This window comes from Anser cygnoides, chromosome 4, assembly GCF_040182565.1.
Source record: "Anser cygnoides isolate HZ-2024a breed goose chromosome 4, Taihu_goose_T2T_genome, whole genome shotgun sequence".
In the NCBI taxonomy this organism is placed as follows: Eukaryota; Metazoa; Chordata; class Aves; order Anseriformes; family Anatidae; genus Anser; species Anser cygnoides.
Window position 1 is genome coordinate 26,967,617 of NC_089876.1, and position 22,713 is coordinate 26,990,329.

The window sequence follows — 22,713 nt, forward strand, 5'->3', positions numbered from 1 at the left end:
AAAGAGCAACACAGATTGCTCAGGGAGAAAAAGCGAGGGGAGGTAAGCTACAACAGCCAGTCCACTATCTGTGCTGCTGACTTTATGATCTGAATCATGCAAGAGGAGGAGAGGTAAGAAGAGCATTCTATCCTACATCGCATAGTTGCACATGCCTACAGGTGCGGGATGTGGAAGAAAAGCAAATTCAAAGCTAGAGAGACATAAATAAGAAAACTACATGGAGCTTTTTTTTTTTTTTTCAAAAAAATTGATGCCAAATACGCCCATGCCAAATAAACACATCCACCTGTACAGTAGTTAATAGCCATTAAAAGTTAAAAGCACACACACATATATTGTCTTAAAGAATTTGTTTATATCATGACATAAATGAAAGAACTGAAAACAGAGCTACAGGGCTCTGTTTTCTGGAAAGAACTTTAAACAGAGCTACAAATCTACTAGGATAGGTCATGTGCTAACCAGCTGTGGAGGTGCTCTGTAAAACATCTACAAAAGGAGGAAGAATGGGTGATTAGGAACCAAAGAACATTATTTTCTATATCTTTCAATTTTTGGTGACCTTAAAACCGTACTTAAATTTGCTTCAGTAGTTTGCTGAAAATGCTTTGAACAGTCCTCATGAACTTTCCGAAGCTTTTCAATGTTTATTTCTTCTGACTCCAATTTTCCCAGACTAAAAATAAAGCCAGCTAGAAATCTCACACACAGCAGTGAAACTCAACTGCAATTTGGTGTCATTGGGCTCACCAGTATTGAAAATTCTTTGTGGCGGACAAACAAAACTGAAATTTAAATATACACACAGAAAACATTTTAAGCAGAAAATACGAAGAGGCTTGAGTTCACAGGCATCATTTCATACCAGTCATCATGGGGAAACCTATAAACACCCTGAGATTTTGTATAATGCTGAACAAACTGAAAACCCTCCCCCTGACACCACAAAGGTCTATTCTGACTTGGTGTTTCTGAAATACTACCACCTTTTTTTTTTTTTTTTTTCCAAGTACTTATGTTTATTTATACGAAATAAAAGAAGAAAAAAATTAAGGAAGTTGGAATTAGGTCAATACAAGACTTTTCTTACTGCCTAGAACTGATATTAGCACAAAACTAATTTTTATTATTAAATGGAAACTTGTATTGTTTATTCAAATGATGAAACCTTAAGGAGTCTCTCTTGTCAGGGGACCAGCACAATGACAGAGAAAGGCACTTATGTTTTTTGTTTGTTTGTTTTTTTAATTAAAACAGTAGGTTTTAGTATTTTCTAGAATAAAAAGAGATTGACATTACTGAGCTATGCTTTAGTTTCCAAAATAAAAGCCTTATCCAAACTAAGTCTTCCCAATAACTACAGTAAACACCGTCAAGTCTTTGAGCATCAGACAAATAACAGCAGAACATATCCCTCATATTCCCTTGCCTACAATTGTGGTAGTTCATTATAATACTTAGAGAAAATTGAAGAGTGAGCAATTACCATATTTCCAAGTAAGGTTTGGAAGAGGTAGCACTCCAGCAGGATTTCTTGTTTAGTTATAAATCAACTACAATCCTGCCTTTTGTGCACATCAGTAAAAAAAAATAAAATAAAAAAATCCACTTTCAACAAGAAAACCTCATTCCGCAACTTTGAATTCCAGCAGTTCTGTTATTTTTATCAACACCCAGCTATTTTTTACCTTTGTTATAACTGAATTCTGGAATTCAATGGAGCTTACATTGCATTTAAGTTGGATCAGAATCTAGCCCCAAACCTAACACTACATTGTGTAGTTTTAGTAATTACTCTGCTCGCTTAGCTAAGAGAAATGTTCTTACTTGCACTATCAATTTATTCCACAACTGAAATGCATCAAAGGTAGAGCAGTATCAGGTTCTTGGAAAGAGATCTGAGCTTTTAATGTAACACTTTAATTTATGCTGTTTAGAAAGATATACCATGTAAAATATTAAGAAAAACATTTATAATTGTTGACCTCAAATTTATGCCCCAATCATTGTGTTATCTGGGCATTAGCTTTATATGTTGTCAGTAGTTCCAGTTCCTGGATAGGACTACCAAGTCTAACAAACAAAATTTAAAAAAAAAAAAAAGCAAATTAAAAAAAAAAAACTTTCGTACCTGAGCATTACAGGTAGCAAAATACTTTAAAGACCACTTTGTTTGGATACCTGAAGGTAGAATAGACCCAAAGCTCCCACTAAATCACTGCAGCATTACTCCAGGTAGCCACTCTCCTATCTTTCAAATAGGTTTGAGTATGTGTACATTATGACTCTAAATCATTGACAGCAAAAGTGTTGACTAATGGAACTAAAGCAACAGAAAATTGTTGACACGTCAAAGAAATTATTCACACAGCATAGTGGTACCCCTTCTTAAGGTTCTGTCCTTCCATTTGCATAAACTCCAAACAGCTCTTGAGCCTGAAGTCCTTTATTAGGATCTGTGATTTAAATGCCACCACCTTACAAATAATCCATAACACCTTAGGCAGTGAAGAAGTAATGAATCATTAAAAAAAAAAAAAAAAAAAAAAACACATTTATTATATTATCTACTGAAATGCTGTTCCATCTCCAACACTATTTAAGTCATGCATCCTCATGAGGTGGTCATTAAACAGAGCATCCCTTTGTGGTCCAAGTACCCCATTTAGATGTGGCTGTTCCTCAGATAACTCCCTCTGCATATGTGAAAAATGGGTTTAGCTGCACTTCTCTATTTGCTGGGAGAGGGGAAGCTATTATTCTATTAGCCCCACAGTAACCAGGAACATGACAGTGTTGCTTGTAAACTTATCAGGTACACATCACACCAGTCCTAACACCAGTTAGGACAGGAGTGTGCATCTATGCAGCACTGAAGAGCTTAACCCCTGAGTTTCTCCATTAAATGCTAAATGGCTAACTCAAGACAGTGTGACACTTAACCAGCTTCAGAAAATGGGAAGAAAGTTCAGGAATTACAATCTACTTGTTATCAAGCTTGAAGAAATTATTCCATTCAAAAGGTTTGTTTGAGTCTGACCTGTTTTTTCAAGTTTCCCACTCTTGTAACAAACAGCTGAGGTTGAAGCTCATGCTAACAGTGTTTAGAAGCCTGTTTTTGAAGAATATTTTTCAGTATCATTCTTCATCTCCAAAATTGGATAGGTCTTTAAAAATAAACTTCATAAGAATACAGTGAAAAGGAAATAGTGCAGAAGCATAAAAATAGATCCAGGAGTCCAATAACAACCTATAAATCATTCATTTCCATCACATACTGACTTGCAACAACACTTTTGCTTTTACTAAAGAAAAGAATTCAGAATGGTTCGGGACAGGTTCATTCCTTCCAACCTGAAAGCAATTTAACTTGGTCCCAAGACCAGGAAATCACAGGAGACCATGGTGTAAGTCATCTTTCTTAGCTTAGACAGACTTCAGCACTATCTCACTGGGGCTGACAAAAGGGATGAAGGAGACTGTCCAAGTCCCTTGTGAACTCAAGGCAGATATCAAATAAGCTTGGGTCCTACTCATGTGATGACAACTGCAGATATACATTCCTCCTTATGGAAATACATTAGTTTCTATCAGAAAGATATATTCTACAAGAAGAAAGAAAGAGTTAAAATAGAGGGAATAGATAAAAAATGAGTACAACAGCATGGCTAAAATAATATGAAGTGATAGAGGAGCACACACTTCACCTGCAGGCACTACAAAAGCTGTCTGCTCCCTCCTACCTACACCAACCCAGTAAATTAGCTTCACACAAGGAATTTTGGTTGGATTTAAACACTGTTCAGATTACTTAACTAGCCTTCAAGATTCTTTTAATGCTTAGTGCAACTGATAAATTGATCAGTCATATCCACTGTGTGGCTCAAAGAAGTCATACAATTACACAAGAGACTAATTCCGCAAAGCTTAGTTTTGTGAGAGTGGCAAATCTACCAGATCAGGCAAAGTCCATTTAAAAAAAAAAAAAAAGTTTGAAATACAACCTTTGCTTGAGCTCTGGTAACTGTGCTGCTAACAACAGAATTTCTAGAAGATTAGTGGCAACGTAGAACGAGCTTAAAAAAATATATATATTAACTGGGTCAAAAAATCAAAACCTACCAGTTAGCTATGGAGATAAATGTGTGGCATTTATGTTAAGAAATAATGCTTAGAGGTTATATGCTGCAGGCTATTGTCCTGCATTCTTTACGTACCACAGATTTGCAGTGAACCTGGGACTGTGTGATCTCTGGTAATACAGTGCTGATTAGACAGTATACATAGAGAAAAATCAGATTTATAAGATGACATAAGAAGATTTGAGATTATCCTTTTAGACCTAGAACTAAAAATTTTAAGGAGTAGCACTGTGTTACATGTCAGGTTGAAGTAAAAGTCACATTTGCTTCTAGTGACCTCTTCTGTGAAGCAGGACACAAGAACAGAAATTCTCCTCTAGTCATTGAAGGGACCGCATGATAGCTAAGCCCTTTTAACCTATCTGTGGGCTCACCCTCTATCCCACTCCTGGAAGAGCAAAGACTCAAGTCTTAACATAGACATGACTAGAGAAAGCACCATAAAAATAACAGTTCCAGACACTATCATCATTATCACTGTCACACATACTCACAACATTAATGCATAACCCTCCAAAACAATAGATTGCTTCCACGAGTGCTTTTAAAATCCCCAAACCTGTAAGCAGATTACTACACCTATCTCAGAGATAATAATTTAACAACAGAATAGAACTGTTCACATCTCAGTTTACCTAGTTTTAAAGTTGGGTGAATCTGCATGTGGTCTGTTGTCTTTGCTGTTGTGAAGTCTTGTATGTTTGTTTTAAAATAGTTTCTCCAAAACATTTGTGTAAATGTTGAAGTACAATACAAGACGGACACGCAGCAATTCTGAACATGAATCAAAACCAGTATTTTAAACCTCCATCATTACTACCTGAGAAAACTACTATTTCTCTAGTATTAAACTATTATTAATTAGTATTAAACTAAACTAGTATTAAACTATTATGCAACTTATTTTCCTACAGACTCAAGTAAAACTTGACTGTCTCCAAAAGCAATATTTATTACCACTCCCAGAGTGCTCGAGATGCTATATTAAACTGCATGCTCTACCATCAGGAAGATTAGCTAGATAAATTAATGGCACTAATACCTCTACGTACAAAGAGAACCACACGCTACTATAAGCATACTTTTTCTTGTTCCTGACTCTTACTAGCAGTGAACAGAGTGACGTGTAATAAACTCTTCAGGAGCATATCCATCCTTTTAAGTAGAATTGGGAGCTAGCAGAACAACACAGCCAGAAGATTGAAAACAATAATGATGTATGGTAGGAGAGCAAAGAAGAGGAAGAAAAATGGAAGTGGGTGGACAGCAGCTGAGGAGTGATATCAAATGGATTGGGTGGGAAGGCAAAAAGAGCAAACGAATAAGGAAGGAGACAAATGAGATGTGAAAAGAGACAGAAGACAAAATTACCAAGAGTCAGTCTAAAACAGTTGCTCTTAAATCATGGCTCAGTCAAAGGAAATTACAAAGTCAGCCTGACAGGAAGAGTAAATTACGATGTTGCTGTCAGCGTCTTACTTCCCGGTGTTGTCAAGAGAGCTAGCCATGACTGAGAATTATTGGCCTACCATGTGGCCAGTACAAGTGCTGTAATGACTTTGTTAGCCAGGTGTCTAATGAACAGGAGGAGGAACGCAGCAGCTAGTGAGGACAGAGAAACCAGCAAAGGGAGGAATGGAGAATTACTCATGAGCTCAGCTGGAAGCAAGATCAGGCCCTTATTAACTGGTCGGCACACTAAGATAACTACCTGTCCTGGTTCCAGTTAGGACAGAGTTAAGTAGCTCATAGTAGCTGGTAGGGTGCTATGTTTTGGATTAGGATGAGAAGAGCGCTGATAACATGCTGATGTTTTAATTGTTGCAGAGCAGTGTTTACACCAGGCCAAGGACTTTTCGGCTTCTTGCTCTGTCCTGCCAGCGAGCAGGCTGGGGGTGCAGCAGGAGCTGGGAGGGGACAGACCCAGGACAGCTGACCCAAACTGGCCAAAGGGGTATTCCATACCATCTGACGTCATGCTAAACAATATATAGGGGTGGCTGGCCGGGGTGGGGGGGGGCTGGCTGCTCGGGAATAGGCTGGGCATCGGTCAGCGGGTGGTGAGCAATTGCATTGTGCATCACTTGTTTCTTACACATTATTATTGTTAATACTATTACCATTATCACTATTATTATTATTATTGTTATTATTATTTTCCTGTCTTAATAAACTGTCTTTATCTCAACTCACAGGCTTCACTTTCCCGTTTCTCTCCCCCATCCCAGAGAGGGAGGGGGGAGGGTGAGCAAACGGCTGTGTGGTGTTTAGCTGCCAGCCGGGTTAAACCACAACACTACCACACAAGTCACACAATCCAACAAACTAAGATAGCTGAAAAGCATTCTGCTAAACAGAGCCCCAAAGCCTTTTCAGTTAGCTGAGCTCCTATGCACAGATACATAAGTTACATAAAAATAGCATCTATGTTGGACACAAAAGCTTCATCCAGCATTCTTCAAAAAATCCTGAAATTGTAACTGATTAAGAACAAAAACTCCATATGCAATGAGAGAATAACATTGATGGTGAGGGAAATTCTCTGAGGTACAACTGCAATGTTTTAGCATATTTTAATTCTGTAGAGGCATTATCCACAGAAGGGAATGTGCTGTCCAGATAACCTGTAATATCTTGGTCTGTATCATCCATCCAAGCAAAATCAATACACAAAGGGAAAGAAAGTTTCCTAAAGATACCCGTCCCCTTTGACCCTCATCAAAACACAACTAAATATAGAAGAAATGGCAGATATGGACAGATACAACCTCTTCCTCTCCTCCAAGTTAATCCAATCTCCAATAGTGAAAGTAAAAATTAAATAAAGCTTAACAAGATTTTGACATTGAATATGGTGGAGCACTAGTCTTCCACGATGGTGACTTATACTGCATGCAGGGCGAGAAACTGCCAGACACTTATACACCACACTGAATCCAGACTCAAGAATGAGGAAAATACTTTTTTATAACTGCTCTGTAGAGGGAGCTGCACACCTCCAGGGTAGCTGTCCCTGAGGGAATCTGAAATAGAATCTGTTGTTTTACAGTCCTGAGCAGGAGATCCAATTCTGTTGGGATGGGCCCAGATGGAGAAGACCTGCTGGGACACGTCAAGAACTTTGTTCGCTGTCTCCTCTACTAGTGTTGGGAGGGTGCTCAGAGGGAACCTGGGAGGAAGTTAAAGGCCTGATTTTGCTGAGAAACACTAGCAAAAAGAAAGATGGAAAATAATTTTATAAATTGAAAACATACCGTGACTGTCTCTTCTGTACTTTTTTCTCTTTGTATAGGAGCAACTGGAAATTCAAGGAGGGATTTTACTGTCTTCCTTTTGGCTCTTTCCATTTGAATATTAGTAAAATAGTTGACAGCAGCAAACTCAATAAGAGCAGAGAACACAAAGGCAAAGCAGACCGCTATGAACCAGTCCATGGCAGTAGCATAGGATACTTTTGGCAGTGAGTGTCTTGCACTGATGCTCAGTGTCGTCATTGTCAACACTGTGGTTATTCCTTCAAAGAAACAGAACAAAAGCACTGTTGAATCCAAGAAAACCAGAGAGAATAAAAACAGGCAAACAGCTTCAAACAAAGAATTTGAAAGCACTTAGGAGTCATTTAAATTACTTTGCATCTGCAAAACCCATTATCATGAACAAAAATGTAGTTACATTGTAAGATATTATAACAGAAGTCACTTTGCAGTGTTCCACTCATGATCTCAACAGTAAATGGAAGAAGATAAATCTCTGTGTTCAGTTAAAAAATATAGTACTATAATTAAAAATAATACTAGAGATTTTCACATTTAAATCAATACAGGAAACATGGTATAAGGTAACCCATCCATGTTTTCTCAGCACTGCAAAATGATGCACTCTGTAATTCTACTGCCATAAGCAAGATACAGATGTTGCTGTCAGACAGTGCTCCCCGTATTTGCTTAATAAAACAGTTTTAAGAAACTCCAAGGTCCTGCACTCGGACATTCACCTTCCATAAAAATGGACTGCTGTGTAACACAGAGAAGAAATAATTGACAAGTGGAGTAAAGACAACTCATTTCTCAGCTGGATTAAGAAAACAGGGCTAAATCTTTCTCTGCTGCTTCTGAGTACTGCATTAGATGTAAGTCACAGCAACTACCACGTACGTACGAGTAGTAATTATACACACACAGCAGTTAACCAGCATGGGAAGCCATGACTTTGTGACTTCAGTAGAACATCTACAGTTTACAAGCAGAAAATGTGGAAGCCTTAATGTCTTTTTTTTTTTTTTAATGTTAAGTTGTTTAGAATTTCCATCAACAATTTATTTTCCAAATATTTGAACATAATTTAAGTTGTTTAATAGAGGAACACTGTGCTCCTCAGATTGCAACAAAAACATTTTTCCTGTAACGGTTTTAGAAAGCTAACTATTACCCTGTGTCTGGTCCTCTGATCCCACTTGCAATCCACATGCCATTAAATCATGGCAAATTATTTTGGTGCTAAGGAAAACTATAATATTCTGTGAACAACACTGTTAATTAGCAAGCCATCACCTTATCTTTTAAACCCTTCTGCTACTACTCAACCGATGAAATTTAATTAGGATTTCATCTTCTGAAAGAATAACTTCAATTAAAGTGTACATGCATGAACACTGAGCTCAAATATGACCACTTCATGATAATACTTCAAGTGCAAATACCAGCTGTATACAACCAATAAATGAGCTTTTTTCTTTCATCTAAAATATTCCAAGAATAGTTAAAACATCAAGAATCCTGTATCTTTCAAATATAAAATACCATGTAAAGAGCGAACACTACTCAAGTCCTACCATGATAACCACAAGGAAGACTGAATGCAAATGTATACTTCTTTACTCTTATGAAAAGAACACTTGTACCCATTTTAATTCAAGAGGAAATGCATATACTGAGAAAAATTCAAAACAATTAAAAGCCTGTTTTCCAACAGGATCTTCACACACCCTCTTCCCTAAATGGCCATATCCCACCTGGGGAACCTAATATGAAAAAGCTTCATCTAGACAATGCCACACAGAGAACAGGACACAATTAAAACAGTCTCTCCTATTAAAAAAAAAAAAAAGACAAGAAAAGAGCAGCAGTTAGTTCATAAATGCACAAAGAATATCTCAGAGCAAACTCAGCAGGATAAAAAACACAGATGCAAGCTCACTAAACCACCTTCAGTGGGAAGGTGTTGAAAACACACCACTGAAAATGTTTAATGCTGAGAAAAAAATTATGGAAAGTTATTTTATCCTGGAAGAGGCACATCCATGCTTACCCAATCCTTCCCAATTCTACTTTTGTTCTCTTTGAGCTAAAGATTGTCTGAACTGTCTTTTTAAAAAGACATTTACTTAACAGATATAAGAATAGGATGAAGTGAACTGAGTAGCCAATGATTCACCAAATGTAAGGAGGAGAGGGCAGGCCATGATAGTGTTACACAGTTTACTGCCTCAGTCTTTATCAGTTTTCCCCCTATGAAACCATTCTGATGAAAGACTTGCAGTTGTCTCTGCAACTGCCCTTGGACACATGCCATAGTTATTTATAGGGTGGCAAATTATGTTCTGGTAAAAAATATTATACATACACATGAACTGTAGTTATCCAGAGCAAAATACTTGCAAGCTTCTGATTAGAAATGCACTGTCATATATAAATATATTAAGAGTATTTAAATATAAAAAATAATTTTAAAAATCTGTTTGAGAAAAAAAATTACCTCTGTCTTTCCTCTAAGAAATACTAATCCTCCACAAACATCAGATTTAGGGGTCTAAATCTTTGACTGCAGAAATAACAATCTGTGTACCTTATTAAGATTTATTTTACTATTACAATTAAGAATTCTGATACCAGAGCATGAAGTCGTTATAAAAAGTGCAAATCACTACTCCATGTGTAACTCCATATGCATAAACAGGTCTGGCTAATATGCAATAAAGCAATGTAATGTTCTCACAGGGTTCTCTGGTTCATAGGAAAAGTAAATCTGTTAGTAAATTGGATCCACAACTGAAGGGGCAAATTTTAGCTTCCTGAGATAGCTAATATTCATTAAAGTTCAAAACATACTGAGATGTCTCTACGATGATGTTGTGTTGGTGTCACAACTGATGTGATTTTTCAGAAAACGGGTAGCAACCAGTATGGGTTACATAACCAGTACACAACCATACTGGTTACATAGTAGTACCTAAACTACCATGTTTTAATGAAAACTTTTAACAAAAGCCTTAGCTGAAAGAGCTTGTAAGTCTGGCAGGGAGAACGAAGTAAACAGTTTATAATGTCTAAATGGTGATGGAGAAAATATAGCATCCTTACTGAATATGGGTCTCACAGCCATCACTTTTGCTCCTGCATTACTGATTCTGGCTAGTACAGATGAACTGGGCATCATGACAGTTCTCCCAACTCAGCCGTGCCTGCTCTGGTTCACTTGCAACACTGCTACCCAGTCTCTCACAAAGGAAACTGAAGGACATATGCTACAGCTCCTTGCCTACCTTATCACACCACTCAGCATTCACACACTGAAACTGGAATAAATGTGTGTCAGATGGTGGTAGTTTGCCCAGTCAAATGACTGAACACACAGATACGTGACTAGAATTTACTTGCAAGTCCAATCCCATGTCCAGGTAAGTTCTCCTCATACATCAGAACATCTCCATTTTGTTTTTTGAAATGCACATATGACAGCAAGAGGTCACACACTATCTGAGAAAAAGTGTGCTGGAAGACAGCTCCCAGTGAGCTACCCTCTTACAAGGGTACTCAGAAATAACAGTTTACCTCTAAGACAAACCATTCAGGTATAATACACCTGATTTGTAAGCAAGAGACTAAGCATCCCTGTCTCCTATTCAAGTGGTGTATTACAGCTACTTTTGAGGGGGAGCTTTAAAAAAAGATAGATGTTTTCTGGATCCTCTCTCCCAGCCACTCATGGTTAACCTGTTAAACATTCAGAATATATTGCAAAAACAAATCATTACATCTTTGTTCCACATGAAAAGCATCCATAGTGCATTATGTTCATCACAGTGCATCTTTTCCATAGTAACAGACATCTTGACAGGCAGAAACTCCCTAGATTGTTCCTTGTCTGTCCTTCCTCTGTTAACTTTGTCAAGTTCTCTCTAAACATGCAGGAAAGACCTTTTGGTTAGCCTCTTCTGACAGTTCCTCTAGAAAGTCAGTACCATAGCAGACATTCTGGCTTCATTCTTATCTCTTGCCTACAACATTTTTATCTTCTCTTAAGAATACCTTTACAAAACAGGGTCCCTTCTGGCATTTGTCTGAAAACTCAAAAAATACCCATACTTTAAGCCACTTGCTTTCAAAGCCATATTAGAGACTTAAGTGTAACTTAGTAGATGTCCAAACTTTATTATTATTTGTTCTCAGCTTTATATATGGATACAATGACATATATTACATATTGCTGTATGATTTCTACATTTTCAATTGTCACATTTTGTCTATAAATACAGATTCTACCTTACCAGTTCGTGGCACTACTCCCATCAAAAAGCACTACTGTTCAACATTACTGCAAAGACATTTGAAGCAATATGTTTGCCTAATATAATGCTCAAGTTGAGAGCTACTAGAGATCTTACTAGCTTCACAGCTTGTTTTCCTATAACTAATCATTAATCTTGTCTAATTTGTGATACCAGTGTTCAGACTCTACTTACATGTTTGAATGAGCCAGCATGTAGAAACATTAATTCTTATCACTCTTGCCTATCTATCTATAGCAAGGCTTTTTGTAGAACATTCTTTTCCTGATCAGTCCTGCTTTCAGCTATGGTATATTATAAAATCAAGACACTGCTCTATGAAGACTGCTTTTAAAATGTTTTTATCCTACTCTTTTTTTTTAGGAATCATACTTCCATTCAATTTCTTATGCTTTGTCTTCCATAGAAGCTTTTTCATTTTTTTATTTTCAATGTTCACTGCAGCATCACATTCAAACTCTATTTTGATGAGTTCAATTTTAATATCTTGCAATATTTTTTCCTTTTGAATTCATTTCCATAATGGCAATGGCAGACAGGAGAGAAGATCACTAAACGTGAAATTACAGTAACAGGATCTAAGCCTTGCTCATAGCAAGCTTCCACTGATGACACAGATATTTGGTTAGACATCTGCACATTTCACACATTACCAATCAAATTCTTTTAAAAGGATTTTAGAAGGCATGAGTTCAAGTGACTACACTACTGTTCACAGACAGAACTGCTCTGGATGCAGAGCAAGGTCTTGACTAGATTAGCCTGGGCCAGGTCTTCGCAGCTTGCTCCCCCATGAAGCTAGAATCCCCACCAATGTACACACACACTATCCTTCTGAATATTCCAAGCTTCTTTTCCCATTCCAAGGTTTCACATACTACTGTCTTCATACACTGATAACAAAAATTCTTCTGAATTTACCTTATTCCCTTCCTTCTGCACTAATACATAGGCAGTATACCCTGTGCACTAGAAAGTCCTATTCTAGAGAAAGTCATTAAAAAAGTGAAAAACAGAAATAGTTACCAAACACAGTTCTAGCTGGAACAGATTCCTTATTTATCCAAAATGAAACTTGAGAAAGGATGACGGTCATAATGCATGGGATATATGTCTGAATCATAAAATAACCCATTTTCCGTCTGAGGTGGAAGTAAACTGTCATAACAATATATTCACCTAAAAAAAAAAAAGAAAGAAAATATTTTTCTGACTGCACATAAAATTTATGTGTTGCAGAATAACTGTTTCAGACTATCAACTAGGATGATTGGTTAAGATGATGCTAATCACAACACTTAACATGTATAGGAAGATATCTGCCTTACAAGACAAGAACAAAGATAAGTTTTAACCAAAAAATCCTGGAAACAGCAGGTCCTTACAGTATTATTCTGAAGCTGCTTTCAAAAATACTACATATACACAACTAACACTGGATCACTTTGCATAGTGTAAATATGATTTAAATTTTTTTTTGGCATCTGCTGAGCAAAAGAGTTTCGAGACACAAGTTATCTACCTACCACCGTATCCAGAACATTGTGGTACCCACCTGCTAAACAAAACAATTATAACAATGATGCATATAAAATGATATGGAAGCATCTCAGCTTTTTACTATATTTATACACCAGCATCACTGTGATAGAGACATGCAAAAATAATTAAAAATGGCTTAAGTTTAGATAAAGTATCATTATTAATATTAAACAAAATAGTTATAGTTTCAGTTTAAACTGAATAAAGTATATAAATAGAAGTACTACAGAAAAAGCGTTTGGGGGACAGTAAGGAAATTGGGTCATTAACTCATAATAATAAATACACTAACAGGTCAATTTCTAATGTACTTCAAAATGCTTTTATCTTACAAAAATCATCCTTAGAGCAATACATCACATATATTTGCTTTATTTGTTTCATTTTGACCATCTCACAACACCCAAACTTGCTGATGTTTAGAAAATGATTCCAATTTTTAAAAATATTTTGGGAATATGCTTGCTTTATCAGCAAACTGCTCATCAGTGATACTTCACTCATTTAGGATGCCTGTAGTTGCCATTTGCCTTATTTCTTACAGCATAAATCAGCAGAAGTATCTATTGTGACTAATGCATTTGTGCCTATCCTTATCTGACTAGAGGGTTTTTATGGTTTTAATAACCCATTCTGTATGCTCTACTTTTATCCCAAGCTGTTTGTACCGCCAAACAAAGGAAGTCTTTTGCACATAATGTGGATACAGTGCTGAGAAATTACTTCCTCACCCAGGCATCCTCTTGACTCTTCAAACTGCATTTTAAGCAGTGATTAAATACTCATTTTGTCCCTTGGAGTAATGATCTCATTCTGGTTTTCTGAAAGACCTTCGCAATCTACGGTAATGAATCTGCAAATGTAAATCTGAAGGACAGAAACCTAATTCAGATTTATGTTCTCAGCCCTCAATATATACCCTATGACATTCAGTAGAATATCTTACAGGAAAGAAAGAAAAAAAGCCTAGGGCAGTATTACAGGGTTAGTTTCACCTCAAATTAACTCTTGCTGATGAGATTCCTACCTGTAATAGATTTAATGGTTTCAGTGGATACCGTATGCCCAAGCAGGTCATACTGAACTAAACTGGAAGACTCCTCAGGAACTTCCACTGACTTCTCAGGTCCTTTTGTCCAGGTATAAATCATTTCACTCTTTGGATATGCATCTACAACACAGCACCAGTTTGCATAAATAGGAAACTTCTCACACCTTACCAGGACCCCAACCCAAACCTACTGAAATTGAACAGCAAGACTCACAGTAACAGCTTTAGAAGATAACCTCCACGAAGTTACCCCAAAAAAACACCCTCCCATGAGAAAAAATTGGAGCTAAAGTCATATGTCAAGTGTCACAGATAAATTAACTTCACATTCAAATGCGAAGTCTGAACACTACACTTTCTGGATCAGTCCTTACTGAGCGTGTAAAGATTATCTTTACGTTATTTTAGAAATTTCTATCTAAAAATTTATTATTAAAATATATGGGTATCTAAAAAAAGAGCATGATAAAGGGGACACATTTTGGAGACAGGGTGCAAATTTCTTTAAAGGAAATATGATTAAACTAAAGTCAGAAGTTTAAGGGTATTTTTTTGCCAGAAACTAGAGGTCAGTAAAAGATTCACAGTAGCCCAGAAACAAGCACTCCCGAAGAAACATTCTAACATTTAACACAAAAGACATAACTTAGGGCTAGCATTCAATCCCTACACAGCCCAAACTCCTGTTAAAATTAAATTAAACGAGTCTTGCATTTGAAATTGCTATGTCTTATTTAAAGTTTCACTGAAGAAGACACCAGATTAGTGTGAAGCACAATTTCTGCTGACTGAAGAAATATGCTGGTGGAAAAGTCCCTAGTATTGAAGTTCCCCTACTACACATCTGATACTAAAGCCAATTCTAGAAGGACCAGGTTTCCAGTCTCACCGTAACTGAAAAGCCTTATCAGAGCAGTGTCTTTAATATCTCTGTTTTGCTTGACTGACTACCCAGCCGTATAAGCTCAATGTATGCTAAGGAACAACTCTAAGTAGCTTCCAGCCATTTCAAACTTCAAAATTCAGGGGTCAAGGAAAGCAGATTAATGTCCAGCCACTGACTATATCCCAGCGTAAAGCAGCAGTGACCAGGGACACTTAGAAGAGTAAAAAGATAGATAATGGAGCAAGTCAACTGTCCCCAGGTGGTCACAACAATCTCTGCTGTGGATTAAAATCAGGGAATCATAACTGCCTCCCTCTGTTGCATGCAATACGTCCCAAAACGTTCCTTCTAGCAAAAGTCAGGTATAGATTTTTTGGATACCCTTCAGACTTTGAAGCAGAAAAGGACAGTCACCTGCACTAAGATTCCTCTTGCTTACTCTCACCTGTCTAAAAGCTAGCTAGCATAAACTTGCCATGCAGACTCCCTCATATAGGCTAGGAGATAGGAGATAAGACAAACACAACTAAGATCAAATCTTCACACTTAACATACAAATCTATCTTAGGATGTCAGCTTGACATCACTGACTGTAGAGAAAGCCAAATAACCAGCTGCCCTAGGCACCTTTTACCTGACTGCTGTAAGTTGAGATGGATCCCACCCTCTTTGTCTTCTCCAGAGAATTTCTCACTTCACTGAGTGTTCAATTCATCCCTAGGAACCAAGAAAAACTACATATTTCAAGAAACAGTATAGCCAGAATAGGGGGATTTAACGTAATAGCTGAATCGCTGCCCGCTTTTCAATTCTCTGTCTGGGTTTAATTTTTCAGATCCTAAATAAAATTCTCAAGGAACTTAACAGGAGTTTTGTCTGCATAAGGATTGCGTATCAAGACTAATATTCAGAAAGTTTAGTAATTGATCAAAATCTACTTCTACTATTTAAATTCTGTAGTTACAAAAAATTTCATAATTGCAACTTACAACTCCCAAATTTGAGAGGACAAGCATGACCATCCATGGGAAAATCCACTAATCTCATGGGACACTCTGCACTTATTGTAAGCCTATAATGGAACAAATTAAATAGTCTCTGGTTGCCATTTTGTCTAGGCAGCATAACTTTTGCATACAGTAATTGTAAAAAGCTGAACAAACAAGCTAGATACCTCATTGTGTACAGGATGGTGCCATTTCTCATTATTCTGAAGAGTTTATTTGGGGCTGTCATATTATGTGCAACAGACTTTTTCCCATTCCTGAAGAAAGTGTCAGGAGTCCACACCTTCGAAACCATCAAGTTGTTAAGTCTTAAAATTTCAATAGGGCCATCATATTTTAATCTTTTGTCTACCCATGTCTGACGGAAGAAGACATCCATTGTATACTCCTGTATTAAATTGCAGAATAACAAAGATCATATTTTGCACATATAAGTGTTTCCTGTAATTAAAATAAATAAATAAACAAATAGAAATCGCTCAGGAGCAAAGAAATTAGTTGTAAAGAAAATGCTAAGTCCACTACACAAACATTTCCACCAATTAAAGTGCTGTGTACTTCTTAATAGCTTAATTTCCCACATTAGTAATATCAATAAATTGCTACACATATTTAATCATTAAGAAATAATTAATCTAATTAGATTGCAGGAAGCAGGCACTTTAACTTGTAGTCACGCATATAACTGGAAACAAAATGATCTGTGACAATAAGTGTCAACAGATTTTTAAAGAAAATACAGCCAGCAGCAAAAAAATCCATGGATAAATTAAAATATCAGGACAAAAAATTACCTCCATTTTAAAGCCACGAAAGGAAATTTAAATTCAACTTTTAAATAACAAAAGCGAAATGTTTCCTTTGTCATGTCACAAGACATATATAATAAACTACACACAGAGTTGCATAAATACACGTTTATTTTTAACTACATAACTGTCCTGCTAACTTCCCCAGAAAAGCCATTCAGATGCTCCATAGAAAACATGCAAACAACTGCAGAATTGCAGACACAAGTACATCATGAGAAATCACATGCTAGTTAATTGACAAAGGAATGCATTTCTCATCTTGGAAAGCTTAAATATTTCACACACCCACAAAAAAAAATAATATTGTGGCATTGAAAAAGGTAACATAGGAAGTTTGAAGTCCTTTCTAACTTACAGCTGCAATTCTGTGTTAAGTCAAATGATGTTTTTGACTTTATTTCAAACCTTTCTGCATGTTATTAGCATTGAAACTACTTGTTTGGTCATATCTATTCATATGGGCAAGGATACATCTCTACAGGTGTAATGAATTCTAGAATTAGGTTTGCTGCCTTCTGCATGGCTGCATTGTCCAGTAAGGTTTATCATGAATCTACCAGGTCTCTCTTCTATTGTCATTTCCTGCTGGTGACTTCATAGCTTATAGTAGCAGTTTCTGTTATCAGCTTCTACGTGATACATTTTGTAAAATGAGATGTCAATTCCTTTCATTACACTGGGTACCAAAGTAATCCAGTTCTTCTAAAAAGACATTCCGAGAGATCACCTCCTGTACTGAGACTATCTCACGCTTTGCTCTTCCAGTGAGTTTTATGAATGCAGCCACATACATACCACATTGGGTCACTAATGGATACACTAACTAAAAATCATTCCAAAACCAATTCCTGGATCCCTGGAATTGCCTTCTAATCAATCTCTAATGACAAAAGGGGAAATATCTGTCGTAAACTCTCCTTTTGCTGATTCCTTACCTACCTTCAGTTCTCGTTTTCACTCCTGCCTTCTCCAAGATAACTAATAATTTCCACGTGGCAGCATGTGAAATGCTTCACCAAAGCCTGGGAGATCACATGCAGCCATCAATTTAGAGGTGAGGCTCACATTACTAGATTTCCTTGGGACCAGATTCTTGTACCCCTTGTCACACTGACCAGCATCACACATATCCATCGAAGGTGTAAGATGAAGTTCAGCATGAGACTGGTACAGGAACCTAGCCCTTGAAAAAATATCTTGCTGTCACATACTTCTCCCTAGCATAGAACCAAATGAGGTGCACCAGAAAGTGCAGGATAGAACCATGTGGGAAGGAAGCTATTGCCCTGAAACTGCCTTTCCCTTAAAGAAGTTAAGTACAAACATACAATGCACATATGCCTCTGTTACGTCCATGTGATTTCTTGGATGTTTTATAAAAAAGAGAAATGGTCACGTGATTTAAGGGTATACTGCTGGATTATAGAAGTTGATGAGAGTTATGCTGGACTTGACCTCAAGTGGATGCAGACGCCTTTCAGGCACAAATAACAGCATGTGCAAATGTAACGTTTGTCTTCTGTGAGTATTTCATGCATGTCATTTTGACATTCAATTTCTGCAGACACTCATGAAAACTCCTATCAGTCAAACATTTACTGAAAGTGATGCTAAAAGGGGCACAAAGATTGACAAAGGGAATTCATTTGAAATGAAAATGTCAACAAGTATTTGTGAAATGATGTCATTATTATTCACCTGAGAATAACACACATTTCAGAAAGGGAAAGGCAATTTCAAAGAGATTACATATTTTCCCCACAGTATGCTTACTGAGATGCTCCCTGCAAGGCCTCTACACCATAAAAATCTGCTTTAAATCCTGTGAAGTAATTTCTTTAAACCAGTCAAAAACCAGTGCAAGTGTGACCAGAATCAGGCCTGCTGTATCTAATTATAAGCTATAAATTAAGCTGCTCTTAATCCTGTCTACTTTGCATGACTGACAGAACAGTACGGAGACGTGACTTAAGCATCCACTCCTGACTGCAGTTAATGGTTTCTCAGAAACAGGAAACGGCATTTTAATTCCAGAAATACATACCATTTCCACATCAGAAACAGGTCCAAAACTGGTGACATATATATCTGTTTTGACTTCTGTAACAGGACCTAATACATGAAAAGGAAGTGAGCAAGAAAACGTGAATTTTGCAGGTCAACAGTTCTCATAAGTGATCCTGGCATGTCAACAGTTATCGCTTTGAGGGTTCTGAGGACAAGCAAGAGCAAAATGCAAACACAGGTCATTTCAGCTAAGTCTCTAATAACAAGCACTGCTCAACTATCTTTACCACACAAGTAAGCCAAAAGCAGCATTTCAATGCAAATCCCCATTTAGGAAACCAACGTAGACTCAACAGATAAGAAAACAGGTACCGATAAATTAAAAGCCTTATGGAAAACACTATGCTGATAAACAACAAGCACCTCATTTAAGTAATCCACATTCCCCAAGGTATCTGTTGTTAACATTCAGTCTTACTGGTAATAACTGGGCTACAGATATTGGCATGCCATGCACTAGGCAATTTACTATTGCAGGATCAAGAATTGCAACCATATCGAGAGAAGTACTTAAGTGGCTTAATACTGACAAACAGAAGATTTAGGAGTCTCAGCATTTTGGAGTGTCTGAACCTTGGTCCACATGCTATTACAAAGCCTGTCTTGAAAGAGCTAGTGGTATTTATGACACAGGGCAGCAGAGGTCTTGAACATTCACAGCTGGGAATGGCAAGCAACCATCAGAAAAAGAGGTTTCATCTCAACATTATCATCTCCTTTACTACAGGACAAAGCACCTTGAAATGTAAAATGGGCAACATTCCACATTACTTTTAATGGGAGTTTTAGGGTTTCCATTAACCTAAGAACACATGCAGGATTTAGGTTCGTTCCCAATGTAAAACGCTAGAAAACTGCTAATTATTACCAGGTATGACGATGATTCTGTGATCAAAGCATTAGCTAATGGTTTAACTCAAGTAATGAACTTACATCATAAATTAACAATAAAAAAAAAAATCTACTGATGTTCCTACCAAACAATATCTGTTTGAAAAAAAAAAACTCACAACCACAGTTTCTACATTCCTGCAACTCAAACTTCTGAAGAGGAAAAGTGGTTCAAGTCTGTTAATTCAGGCTTTATCGTAGTATTTGGAATCTAAATACGAAAAGAGGAAAGACTTAAGACTGTTTGAAGCAGAAGAATATGTGCCTCTTGGAAAGAAAAAAAAATCACTTCACAGACATCACTCTGAATCAAATGTTAAAGGGATAAAAAGATAAGCAACTGGAAAACAGGAAACCCATATTTCTTGCACCTAGAACAAGTGTCAAACTGTGAACAAAAAGTAAAATAAAACCATGCAAAATTATTTCACTAAACAGTTTGCAAGTTATGTAGAGAAGAACAGCTAAGATTTTTTCAGCTAAATGTCAAAAAACAGACTCCTTGCTGGAAGTTAACAGCTTCACAGAAGGACATTTTTTCAAGATAAAATCTTAAGAAAATTCACCCTACAACAGTTGGTAGGCTCAGTGGTCCCTGGAAAGTTGGATCCTTCAGCATGTCTGTCTTGAAGAGGTTTTAAGAAGCATTTCCCAAGTTCCAGATAACACACTTTTATACCATTCTGCTCTTCTAAACATGTCAAATGGAAGCTGCTCCCCTTTCTACAAGTAATTACGTGTTCATCAGGGCACAGAAATCCACGAGTGGTTAGACCACTCATTTCACTGCCAATGTAGTCCAATGAAGTTTCCAGAATATAATTATTTCTGGAGAGCTCCAAGAGATCAGAAAAAAATCATGCAAGAGCTGTCAAAATACTGGAAGTGCAGACTTTCACCTGCAGCATTAAAAAAATAGGTGAGAAAAAAACAATCATGCGCACATAGAAACACAGGTGATCCAAATGTACCTGATTTCCCATAATCTATCTAAAGTCTATCTATAGTCTAAAGACTATCATTTATCTAGGGTAAACTACTTTGGGTTTAAATACGTATATATACACAAAATATTTCTTTATTTCATCTAGCAAATGTGAAATGTTTCTGAAATCCAAGTTCTATAGAAATGAAAAAGAGACATTGCTGCACACTGCTCTAGGGGGAAAATACAGAAACAAGTCTTTGTTACCCAACAATAAGAAAATACTAAAAGTCATATTCCTAAAAACAAAACAAAACCACCTTTTACTGGTTTTCTTTATGATATCTTCATTTCTTTACCTCGCAGAACACTGTAATTTCATAACTGTTGAATTGAACAAAGAAGCAGATTTTCCCCATAGGCATGAGCTGGTTTTCCTCAGAAACTGATTTCTTCTGTTTTATTAAATGATTACAGTTTCACAAGCAATAAGTGTTCAGAGTCTTTTTGCAAGTTTATTTTTTGGAGTTTCTTGGAAAGATGGAGAGATCTAAGACCAGGAAACTAATCTCAAAATCAGCAAGCTTATGATTTACTGCTATTAGAAACCCAATTGGAGTAACACAGGACTAAAACTATGCTAAAGTTTTGTCTTCTAGCAACTGCTATTCTGCTCTTAAACCTTTATTTACTAGTAGGACTCATGAGACGGAAGGAGGACATACAATTAAGAAGCCACAAAATAAGGTTGATATTAAAGTTTACTTTTGGATGAATGCCTGACATGATGGCAGTGCAATGATTAAACAAATGTTAAAATTCACATTTTAGGCCACTAGACAACGTGAGAGGAATGAGGATCTACCAACATCTTAGGCATCATAACAGAACAAACACATCCACCTAGTACTGATATGCAAATCCTTGCTTTGCATCCAAAACCGTGGTAAGCATTAAGATGTTTGGTAGGAGAGAAGACAACTGCAAGGGACAGCGGAGACTGATCATCTCTCTAATGCTTTTCCCAAAGTCGTAGCCCCATCACACTTCACATCTTTCACCGACATTGTCAGTCCACAACTGTTAAGGCCAAACACTGGATTTTCAACCACACCACAGTACTCAACACCAACCCAGGAGCATCTATGGCGACATCATATTCTCCTTGTAGGAGAAAACATAACTCCAGTACGTAACAATAGTGGGGGTAGAAAGAGTGAGTCATGCCTTTTTTTCTTCCTAATTATTACTAATCATGGGAATTCCTGTCAACGAGGAGGTGATTTGTAGTCACCTAACCTACTTTTACTGGTGATTTAAGCAGCCCTCTGAAACGAGCATGTTGCACCACTTAATCAACCTGGGCTGTGCAAGCAGAAGATCCTATTAGAAACCTTCACCTTCTACTACTGGCAATAAAATGCAGGGAGTTGTAAGAAGGCCAATTAATTTTAAATATGACCATTTGGGCTTATCCTTCAATGGATGTTCAGAAAGCATCTAATCACCATAAATCTTCAGGAACACTGAAGAACTATTTATAACATACTGGTGTGTATTTTTATGTCAATGAAATAGGAGGAGAGTCCTACACACTGCAGTGGGAACGGTTAAGTCTGAATCACCGCTTGCAAGATAATATATTTTAAAGAAGCTCAGGCAGGATTAAAAGCAACCCCTGCAAAAAGCCAGAATAGTTCAGCGTTCGGTAGAGATGCTGCATGTGGGCTGCAGAAGTGATGCCAGGCCCTAACCCTGCGAACAGGAACATAAGACAGCTCTCCCATGCGTTGCATGCCAACATATGGGTTGAACCGCAG

The 22,713-nt window shown here is 37.1% G+C and overlaps 1 protein-coding gene across 5 annotated transcripts in view; it reads right to left on the minus strand.

The window, feature by feature from the left end:
- GABRA4 (gamma-aminobutyric acid type A receptor subunit alpha4) overlaps window positions 1–22,713 on the minus strand; it is a 50,900-nt gene that overhangs the window by 19,398 nt on the left and 8,789 nt on the right. For 4 of the 5 annotated variants that reach the window (XM_048072917.2, XM_048072918.2, XM_048072919.2 and 1 more), the window contains exons 4-9: window positions 19,055–19,122; window positions 16,366–16,586; window positions 16,181–16,263; window positions 14,282–14,425; window positions 12,739–12,891; window positions 7,400–7,659 (exon numbers count right to left, since the gene is read on the minus strand). In XM_048072917.2, the coding sequence (XP_047928874.1) occupies window positions 7,400–7,659; window positions 12,739–12,891; window positions 14,282–14,425; window positions 16,181–16,263; window positions 16,366–16,586; window positions 19,055–19,057 (864 nt within the window). In that variant the 5' untranslated portion in view covers window positions 19,058–19,122. The remainder of the gene's footprint in view (window positions 1–7,399; window positions 7,660–12,738; window positions 12,892–14,281; window positions 14,426–16,180; window positions 16,264–16,365; window positions 16,587–19,054; window positions 19,123–22,713) is intronic. The other variant, XM_066995831.1, reaches the window with a different exon arrangement.